General features: G+C 52.2%; 1 protein-coding gene across 1 annotated transcript; it reads right to left on the bottom strand.

The window, feature by feature from the left end:
• KRT75 (keratin 75) lies at nt 1-10,141 on the bottom strand. The gene is made up of 9 exons (XM_012763015.2): nt 9,558-10,141; nt 8,815-9,029; nt 7,777-7,837; nt 7,324-7,419; nt 6,358-6,522; nt 4,452-4,577; nt 4,092-4,312; nt 2,652-2,686; nt 1-675 (listed from the first exon to the last, which is right to left on the bottom strand). The coding sequence occupies exons 1-9, from the start codon at nt 10,053-10,055 to the stop codon at nt 437-439; spliced, it is 1,656 nt and encodes a 551-aa protein (XP_012618469.1). The 5' UTR covers nt 10,056-10,141; the 3' UTR covers nt 1-436.
• Between the last annotated feature and the right edge of the window lie 635 nt (nt 10,142-10,776).

Below are 10,776 nucleotides of genomic sequence, written 5' to 3' on the forward strand. Positions count from 1 at the left end.
TAATGCACAAATGCCAGGGAGGGGACAGAGGGAACAGGCATGCCAAGGAGGCAGCTTATAAGCACCGTGAGGTGGATGGGGTGATAGACACCATTGAGGTGGCTCTGGAGACACAGACTCCCCATCTCTGCATCTGGGGGGAGGGAGGGAGAGGGGGGGGCCGAGGAGGAGTTTCCAGGCTGCCTGGGCCTTGCAAGACAGGCCGAATGTGTGCCTGGAGACGGAGCGGGCTTTGGTTTTGGATATGCAGCGCAGAGAGATGCTGCCGGGAAGACAGAGGCTGGCTCAAGCCAGGGAAGGGGGTGTCGCCAGGACGCCAGGCTTCCCAGCAGCACAGGTGCGCTGTAGGGAGGGGAGGCAAGGAGAGGGCCCCAGGTGTCCAGGTGTGAGTACAAACAGGCCTCGAGACAGGGCTGAGGGGGCTGGGTGGCTGCCCTTAGTGTTTGTAGCTCTTCCGGCTGGAGGACGTAGTGGAGACAAACTTGACACTAGAGCCACTGCCCCCCGGGCCCCGGCTGCTGCTGCCACTGAAGCCAGAGCCCCCCAGGCCTGCGCCTAGGCTGTGCCCGCCGTTGGTGGTGAAGGAGTAGCTGCTGCCCCCACCGACTCCCAGGCTTCCGCCTCCAATGCTGCTGCCACCGGCGTAGCCACTGGAAACGGTGGAGGTGACCACAGCTGCCGGAAAAGGGGAGATGTGGTCAGAGTCAGGGGCAGGAGAGAAGAGGTGACAGCTGAGGTGTCAGGGCCTGTGCCCTGGAGCCCTCGGGGGGGATAGGAGTCTTGTCAGGCAGCTATTTGCCCCCTTCCAATTTCTCTTGCTTAGTGAGACCACGCTGTGCGCCTCAGCCTGCGTCCCTGAGCTGTAGCGCTGGCATTCCCCAGGCAGACGGCCTCCTGTGCCCCCGCTACTGGTACTCAGTGTCTCTCTTCCCCTCCAGAACCTGCTGGAGACCTCGACCCGCTCCAGGAAGCTGCTCCTGTCCACCTGCCTTCCCCGTGGTCCCACCATGCCATCCCTACTGCTCTGCCAGCCCATCTCCCTCTCTGGGCCTGGCTCTGGACTCTCCCTTCCTCTGGAAACCTGTGGGGGCATGTGTGCTCTTCTCTTGACATCCCCTAGCCTAGGCCCTGGGAATCCCAGCGGGTGGCTCGAATGTTCTCGATGGACCAGTGACGGATGAACCCAGTTAACTCTGCCCTCTTTCTCCTCCCAATCTGTTCTTTTCCTAACTTATAACCACTGTTCACTTTAAACATTCTGGCACTCTACTTCAGGCTCTGCAGAAGGAAAATTGGAATTAAAAACAGACTCTGTTATGGGATGAATTGTGCCCTCCATAAAACTATGGTGAAGTCCTGACCCCTAGTGCATGTGAGTGCAGCCTTACTTGGAAATAGGATCTTTGCAGGTGTATTTGCATTAAGATAGAGTCTTTAGGGTGTCCTAATGCAATATGACTAGTGTCCTTATAAAAAGGGAAGACATTCATCTGAAGCCATAGATGCGTGGTCTCTAAGACAGACACTAGAGTGATGCAGCTGCAAGCCACAGGACACCGAGGATTGGCAGCACCACCGGAACTAGGAAGAGGCGAGGAAGGATTGTCCCCTGCAAATGTCAGAGGGAGTGTGGTCTTGCTGACACCTTGGTTTTGGTGTCAGAACTGTGAGATAGCACACTTCTGTTGTTTTAAGCCACACTGTTTGTGGTACTCCATGGCAGAAGCCCCAACAAGCCTATGAAGATGTTTAGGTGTTTTCAAGAGAAAGGAGCTTCAAGGTTATGCTCTCTATTCCAAAAATCACTTTTGAGGGTCTCTGGTACCATTAGACAAAGACATCAGGGAAGGAGGACACCTAGGTGGTTCAGAAGGCTCCGACTTCTAGAATCATTGACTAATTTAATCAATTGCTCCTATGAATCCCCCATCCAGAAAACCAAACTGACTTGTAGAGTGCAAGTTGTAAAAGTCATTTCAGCTGGGCTCACAGTGCCAGCACCGAGCTCTGTGAGTGACGATTTCTGCTCTAACTGGCACAGAGCTGTGCTGGCTTGCTAATGCCGCTCCTGTGTTGAAGTAGCTGAACCCAACTGCCATGTTTGATGCTGCCCTTGCTGTCTTGCAAACCCTTGGCAACTCTCTGCACTTATACTCTGCAGAGCTGAGCCAAGCAGTGGGGCTTCTTCCCAAACGGTTTTGGGGAAGAGCCACCTGGGTGGCAATGCCCTTGCACCCAGCATGATGACTTCCTCCAAAGGCCCAAGGCAGACCAGGAGTTTCCATAAATCCTGTCCACATAAAATGTTCATTTCCTAGCTCGGCTTGCAGCCCCAGCAAGAAAGGCCTGTACTCCTGGGAAGTGGGAGCTGTGGCTGGGGTCTTCTAGACCCATGCAGAGCAATGACAACAAACCTCCCCTCACCCCTTCTGTGGCACCTTCACTCTCAAAGAGAAAAGAGTTGTGACATTAAAGACTCTCTCCTAAGATAACTTTCTTTTTAATGTACTCAAAACCTCCAACCTTCTCAAAATGAATCCTGTCTGTGGGACCCCCTCTAATGCCCTGCATCCTCACCCTCCTGCAAACCTGCCCCCCTCATCCCTCAACCACACATACTCCAAAGGGCAGAATAAGGAAGCCATACTCACAGATGTTAACTGGAGCAACTCCTTCTCCACTCAGCCTGATTGGGAAGAGAGGGGAGAAGGAGGGTTACTATTCTGTCCGGCAACTTGGGGGCATTTGCAATGACATTTTTGCAATTATTTTAAATGCATTTCAATACTCTTTATTATTTTTACTGCAGAAGTAATGTAGATTGAATTTATTTAAGTACTAGTAGCATTAAAAATAATAATCTAATGAATGATATAATGTGGAATTTGAGGTTCATAGGAGCAAAACCTGTAATTTCAGAAACATATTTTTGGTTTAAACTATTTAGACACCTCAAGGAAGTTAAAAGTAATATTATACTGGTGCGAATCAGAAAGGCAGAACCTGTCCTGTAACAAAAAGGTTTGTCTCTCAACAAGGGACTATTGTCGTGCACTGGGCCAGCGTGGAGGTTATTGCAGGTGTGGAGAGGAGTCTGAGTCATGAGAATAACAATAGCAATAATCAGTCTGTTATTTTGTTAGCAACCAGAGCAACTTTGCTTTAGCATGTTGAGGACAAAACTGGCATTCATTCATAAGCATGTACTTAGAACCTTAACAAGAGCTGATGATTATTGAGTACCTGTTACCATATTATACCACTAAGTTCTCTCAACCACCCCATTTGGCAGGATGTATCTCAATCTCACAAAGGGAGAGACTGAAGCTCAGAGAAGTTAATTGACTTGACCATGGTCATAAATCTGGATTTGAAGGCAGATTTATCTGATTCTAAAGCCCATTCCAAAGCCACTAAACTGAATGACACCTAACATTTATGAACACTGTGTATCATGCATTGTTCTGAGAGCTTTGTGAATATTCCCTTAGTTTAACCCTTCTAAAAATATATGAATTTGGAGTTATTGTTATCTCATTTGATAGGTTAGAACACCGAGGCATGGAAAGGGTAAGTAATTTGCCCTTGGTCACAGGGCTAGTAATTGGCAGAGCACAAAGCTCCCACTGGACTTTGGAGATCATGGAATCTGGCCTCTTCATTCTCTCATTGAAGAAATTGAGGGCCAGAGAGGGGAGACTGACTTCCCCAAGGTAACGTGGCTAGTTAGTGGTATACCTGTAAGCCTCAATACTAGGACACTTTATTCTCAGTACAGGGCTTTTTGTACCACATTTCGAGACCAGCTATGTAACCAGTTTCTCTTTTGATTGAATTTGATTACTTAGACCTAACCAGGTCCTGGATTTCTATGGGGTACTCAATGTAGTTGCACCTCCAGTGATTTACTAGCCTGGAAGGAAATTGTACCCATGTTCTTTGTCATGGCCCAACTGCATCTGCATTTTGCTCCCTTTTCCAAAAGAGGAGGAGCTGCAGCATCCTGAGCCCCTAGGGATTCCCAGGCAGCCAGGCAGAGGGGTGGGCAGCTCAGCTTGCTTTGAGGATGGAGTTGGTGCATCTGCTCTCACCTGCTCTCCTCGCCCTCCAGCAGCTTGCGGTAGGTGGCGATCTCCACGTCCAGGGCCAGCTTGACGTTCATGAGCTCCTGGTACTCACGCAGCAGCCGGGCCATGTCCTGCTTGGCCTTCTGCAGGGCCTCTTCAAGGTCCACCAGCTTGGCCCGTGCATCTTTGAGGGCTAGTTCTCCACGCTGCTCTGCGTCGGCGATGGCCGTTTGCAGGCTGGAGCACTGTGAGGAAAGGAGGAAGCCATGAGTCCCACCCACAGCCCCTGGAGGTATGCTGCTTCTTGGGGAAGAGTTGTGAGGTGGCAGAATGACCCAGAAGAAATTAGTATTTGAGGAGCTCTTGTCCTTGCCAAAACTCTACCTGCTTCTTGACACTGTCGATCTCAGCTCTCAGCCTCTGGATCATGCGGTTCACCTCAGAGATCTCTTGCTTGGTGTTGCGGAGGTCATCGCCGTGCCTGCCCGCGGTGACCTGCAGCTCCTCGTACTGAGAGAACCAGAGCAGACTCAGTCAGCTAGTCAAACGCCTGGCCTGGGCACTCGTTGTGTGCACCTGGCCCTTGGTGCCACAGGTAGGTGCATTCATTCACTGATCCTTCACTCATTCCCCTGAAGCTTACAGTTTATTGGGAGAGATAGACGTTACTCAAATCAGCGTATGATCACATTACAGTTCCAAACTGAGATAAGTGCCCCTTAGGAAATGACCAGGGTCCTGGGAGAGTGTAGTAAAAGAATTTGACGTAGACTTGCGAGTGGCAGGTGGTGGTCAGGGAAGTCTCTCCAGAGACTGAGATGCTCCACCTGTGGTCTAAAGGATGGGAAGGAGGGACCTAAGTGACCAGATTTTGGGGAAAACATTCCAGACAAAAGAAACAGGCTGTGTGAAGACCCTGGCTGAGGAAGGAATGGTGTGTTCTGGGAGTGAGGCAGTGACTTGGTCACTGTCCCCGGGGAGTTGCTGGTCGCGGGGCATGCGTCCAGACCAACTGTGCCCATGGATTTTGTGAGCCCTCCCAACACCAGTGCCGGGGAAACAGGGAGGAGATGCAGGGAACAGCGCTGGGTGGTGCAGAGGCCGTAGGCGGCACCTGTGGAGACTTTGGAAAAGAATCCTCGAGCTCAGGCAGCTCTCAGTCTAATGGCGCAGATCTACCACGCACTCATTTAGGAGAAATAATTACACCCTGTCTGCTCCAGCAGACTGCTGTGAAACCCACACATTTCCCCGACAGAAGCAGAGCCCCTGCCCGAGGCAAGATCTGCCAGGTTTTGAAAGCGCTGAATAGCTCAGCTTCCTGTTTCTAGACACACATGATTAAAAGGAACGACAACCCAACAACGCAAGGAATCCTTTGCTATACAGTTCAACCACTTCACCTTGGCGGTAAGCGCACCCCATATGCTCTCGCTGACAAGGGGCTGCCACTGCACTGTGGCTCCCTAGCCCCGGCCCCGCCTGCCTTCCTCTCCACCACTCTGCTGACCGGAAGGGCAGTGCCCAGAGCAGGGCAAGGGACAGGAGCCGGCTTGTCCGTGAGCAGCTGCCCATGAGGGGTCTGGACTTGGCAGGGAGCTGATCTCCTGGGTCGACTCTACCCCTCCAAAGCCATCTGAGCCTCTGGGCAGCAGGTCTTTAGGGTTAGCCTGAGTCCCCCTCTTCCTGACTCAGACTCTCCTGCTCAACAAAGCGCTCGTTCCTGCCTTCTAGCTACTTGCGGGGCCTCACACATGTCCCTGCTCCTCGGCCATCTTTGGTCCCTCACTGCTTCCCAGCTGGACTAGAAGCCCACCTCTTCCTGGGAGCTTTTTAGTGATGTTGTCTTTTCCCTTCCATGATTGTCCATTCACTTTATGGCCTCCTGGGCCTGGGGTTCTCTGTTGGTAGTTTATTCGTTTACAGCCCTGCAATCCTGCTTGGCATACAGTAGGAGCTCAGAAAATATTATGGAATAAATAGGCCTTTCAGAAACTGCTTCACAACCTTTCCTGGTTGTTTTGGGGGCTCACCTTCCCTGTCCCCACTGAGATCTCAAGCAATGTGGGGCCCTGGATGTCCTGAACACCCAAAGTTGCCCTGACTGCATGTTAGTGTGTATGGTTAGGTTTCAAGCTACATTTCCATAGCATCAAAGATGCTCCTGCCAAGTTGAAAAAACCGGAAATGCTCACACATTTCCTGAGGCCTGTAGCTCGGAGTTAAGTGATGATACGAAGCCTCAGAAAACACTAGCCCTGGAACCCATCACGGAGGTGCCCACACTCACCTTGGTCTGGTACCAGGACTCAGCCTCAGCCCGGCTGCGGTTGGCGATGTCCTCGTACTGCGCTTTGACCTCGGCGATGATGCTGTCCAGGTCCAGGTTGCGGTTGTTGTCCATGGAGAGCACCACGGATGTGTCGCTGACCTGGGTCTGCATCTGGGACAGCTCCTGCGGGGCAGTAAACTCAGCGTCACTGAGGCATAAAAAGAAGGGATCTTGAATCCTGTGGTTGACTGCCCAGCCAGGTCAGGAATCCCTTCTTTGGCATCCCTGGCAGATCCTTCCAGCTGTTCCCTGGGCACTCCCACCCACTTACGGGACCCGGTAAGTTTCTGGGTCATTGATCACTTCTCAAGGTTCCCATCTGTGGGCTTTCCTTGGGTATCAGGGTGAGTAAGTGTCCTCTGAGTTCAAATCACATAGATGTGAATGTGACATGTGTCTGCTCAATATGCCAGCATAAAAGCTTTCTTCAGGATCTGGTGATGTTTAGGACCCTGCTGTCCCTGCATGATATGACTTCATCACTTCCTACCTCTCTCCCTTTCCACAGACCCAGGTCTCTGCCTGCAGAGGGGCAGTGCCCGGGGTGTGGCATTGTCCAAGGGCAAGGAGCCCCCAGCCAATGAGCTGAGAGGAAGCTTGCTTTTGTTAACTTTTCTAGGAAGGAGAAGGGAGCAGGTACATCTTGATTCCTTGGGAATGTTACCCAGTGACCTAGAATTTGGGAATTGGCACCCCCTCCTTGCCGGGGGTGGTCCTGCCATGGGGCAGGGAGAGAAGCCTCAGAGCTGGGGTAGTTCAGCATGACAAGGTTCCCAGCAGTTTTCCCTGGTTCCCCTGCTCTCTAAGGCCTCAATTGGCATATACAGCCAGATGCCCGGTGGAGGCACTGAGTGGACAGCACTCTGCTGCAGCCTTCCTGTCCAGACTCCAGATCTAGGAGCAAGAACACCTGCGGACTCTTACCGCCTCAAAGACCAAACGGTGAAAGTTGAGCTCATCGGCCAGAGATTTGACCTTGGCCTCCAGCTCCACCTTGTTCATGTAGGCAGCATCCACGTCCTAGAATGACAGCACAAGATGCTCCTCTGAGACCATAGCCCCAGGCAGTGAATCCAAAAGAAGCCAAACAAAGTTTTCCCTGAACATCTAGTTTGGATTTTAGAAAACTCTGGGTCTGAGGGCTTTGTGTGTGGGGATGGGTGATGACTGAGAACAGGGGCTTGAGTTCCCTGAGCTGGCAGAAACCCAAGCAGGGACAGTGGGGCCGTAAACACAGAGGGAGTGTTTTGGCAGGTTTGAGTTCTCCAGTTGTTCTCCAGGTTGATGTGACATTTCTTGGGTGGCCCATGGGTCAGGCCACCCCACACTCCAAGATTCAGTTTTAAATCTTCTCCTTTGAGCTACATTTCCACTCACCTTTTTCAGGGCCACAAACTCATTCTCAGCAGCCGTGCGCTTGTTAATTTCATCTTCATACCTGTAAGGACAGAGGAGGGGTGTGCTATTGAGCAAGTCCTCCATTGAACTCTCCCAGCCTGGTGTGGCAAGAGGTAAGAGACCTCACATCCTTCCCCGCTCTTCCGCTGACCTGTGTGTGACTTCGGTGATTCACTTAACCTCTATTTCTCCCTCTATAAAAGGGGGATAATTGTTTCTGCTAGTTTTTTTTTTTTTTTTAACTTTTGTAAGACTAGAAGGTGAGCATGGAACTTAAGGGAATAGAAATATATACTTATGCCACTGCATCTTTCTATGAATGCATAATTCTAATCTTTAAAAACATTTGCTGCCTCAAGTGCCTGCTGAAACTGTGGGGTTAACTTAATCTGCTTGGGAGACAGTCCAGGTATATTTTGATATATTTTTTTTGAACCTCAGGGTGGCCATTGAAAAGAAGTGTGTTTTTGTATCTAGGCGTAGCTAAAACTCAGAAGCAAGAGTAAGCCAGCTAAGGGGTTGGCTAGGGCCGTCCCTTTCCACTGGCTACCTTACCCACTACCGTTCCAATGATGTGCAGTCAGGATTTGCCTCCACGAGGAAGATGAGATTGCCTTGCTGAAACTCTTCCTTCCTGCCTCTCTTCACTCCCAAGCTAAGGCCTTCTGGGAATTGCAAGTTATCTCAATAACTGAGCCCATGTCCAGTGGAATTAAATAATATGCAGACTGTGAAATAACATTATGCTTTTCTGAGTGAGTAACAATGTTTTGTTAGATAGTGCTGGTCTCCCTTTGTGGTCATGTAGACATAAGGATGGGCTCCTTGTTAACAGTGATGCATGAGATGAAGGTCCCTTTGTTACCCCACACCACACCGTCTTCACCTTATGTGATAATGACTGCCAGTTCCAAAGCTCCTGGCTGACACTGGCATCTGCTCTTTTGCTCCTCTCTGGTCCTCAAACAAAGGAGGCCTGGGATGGCTATGTGTGGCCAGAGGCTGTGTCCCACTTACCTGACTTTGAGATCTTCCACGGTGTCCTGCATGTTCCTCAGCTCAGCCTCGAGCCTGCCCCTCTCATTGGTGATGCTTTCCAGCTGCCGCCGGAGGTCACTGATGTAGGCGTCAAAGAGGGGCTCCAGGTTCTGCCTCACGGACCTGGTGCCCTGCTCCTGCAGGAGGCTCCACTTGGTCTCCAGGACCTTGTTCTGCTGCTCCAGGAACCGCACCTGCAGGGGGGAAGAGAGAATAGGATCTTGAGAAGCCAGGGAGGCAGAGTCAGATACTCCAGTTAATAAAGGAGGGAAGAAAAAGATATTTTTTCACCTGACATCCATCTGGCAACTATGTAACTGACAATGCCAACCCCAAAGGAGAAACCCCACGAAGCTACCCCAAAGTTCCCTTGGGCTTCACAGAATGAGCATGGAGGGGCCCAGGGGCCTCCGTGCCTGGTTGAGTTTCTCAAAGCCACCTGGGCTGGTGAGGGCAGCTCGCTCAGTGGCAACTGTCCTCCTGTAGAGAGTCAGCTTAGCTTTGCCCTCGGTGTGGACTTGGAACCAGCCCATGGGGCTCTAAAAGAGGAAACTGCCACAAGGTCCTGTGGGCAAGCTGGCCCACCTGGAAAATGCCTGGGCCCCCCGGGGGGCTTCCCCACAGGGAGGCCATTGCCCTATTGCTCTTCCTTCTGGGATGGGGCCTTTCCAACAGTTTGTTCAATCCCAGACTCAAGGGAACAGACAGAGCTCATGTCTCACCTTGTCGATGAAGGAGGCGAACTTGTTGTTGAGGGTCTTGATCTGCTCGCGCTCCTCGGTCCTCACCCGCTGGATGGTGGGGTCAATTTGCAGGTTGAGGGGAGCCAGGAGACTCTGGTTGACCGTGACCTCTTGGATACCTCCAGGGGGGCAGGCAGGGAAGCCAGGGCCACCAAAGCCCCCTCCAATTCCAACCCCATAGCCAAATCCACTGTTGACCCCAAACCCGTTGCTAGCCCTGCCACCAAAGCCACTTCGGAAGCTGCTGCCGCACCCACTGATGGAGACCCGCTTGGGCCCCCCCAGGTTGTAGAGGCTGCGGCTTCCGAAGCCGACCCCAGCACTGCTGACCCTTCCCGGCCCCCCGCTGCCCCCGGTGGAGCGGGCCACAGAGACGGAGCTGAAGCGGGAGCGGCCGGCTGCTGGGGTGGTGGCTGAGGCCGTGCTGAAGCCCCTGCGGCTGCCGGTCTGGAAGGTGACAGTGGACTGCCGAGACATGGCGGCAAGGAAGGCCGGCGAGAGCAGCGCCTGAGGTAGGCTCGTGCAGGGGGTGGAGGAGGCAGGTGGTAGGGAGCCCCGGACCTGGGGCTTTTATGGGCCTCCAGGAGGGGCGGGGCACTCTCACGGAGAGGGCTTTCTGATGGCATCCCCTGGGCATTCGCCAACCCTGAGCTCACATGCGGCACCCTCGGGACATGTTGTAAGAGCCACAGGCTGGTTCCCTGGCATACCCCCCTCCATGGAAACTCCTTTCCAGTTGCAACTTGATCAGCAGACCAATGTGAGGCAAGTTAATTGCTTTCAGTCATGTGCTAATCATGCATCTTATAAGGGACTCAGAAAACACTGCCTCATTTCTAAACCGCTTTCCTCGGCCTGGGACCGACTCCCTGCTGTCCAAACACCTTGTGTCAGTACAGGTGTCTGCGACCCACTGTTTCCTGTTCCTTAGGCACTTCCTGTTTCTGAGCATTTTCTCAGTAACTGCAGCCGGCCCTCCACAGCCTTCAAGCTTTCCCTCCAGATCTTGAAAATCCTGCTCTGCAAACCATCTTCCTTAGGAGCCCACCCTGTTTTGATGGCCCCTTTGTTTTGCTCTTAAGCTTTCACATCTATTGTGTAGGTCACACATGATTTTCCAGAGCGTGTGTGCTGGTGCCATGCCCACTCCCACGTAACGTGGCTCTCCCGGCCAGCCAGCTCCCGGTCTCCTGTGCAA

This window comes from Microcebus murinus, chromosome 10 (genome assembly GCF_040939455.1).
Source record: "Microcebus murinus isolate Inina chromosome 10, M.murinus_Inina_mat1.0, whole genome shotgun sequence".
Lineage (NCBI taxonomy): Eukaryota > Metazoa > Chordata > Mammalia > Primates > Cheirogaleidae > Microcebus > Microcebus murinus.

Excerpts from the sequence above, each read along its gene's own strand:
- KRT75 (XM_012763015.2), bottom strand. The coding sequence starts at position 10,055 with ATGTCTCGGCAGTCCACTGTCACCTTCCAGACCGGCAGCCGCAGGGGC. Across the intron at positions 7,420-7,776 it reads AGTTTGTGGCCCTGAAAAAG|GACGTGGATGCTGCCTACAT; the intron begins GTGAGTGGAAAT and ends CTGTCATTCTAG. Across the intron at positions 4,578-6,357 it reads AGTCCTGGTACCAGACCAAG|TACGAGGAGCTGCAGGTCAC; the intron begins GTGAGTGTGGGC and ends TGGTTCTCTCAG.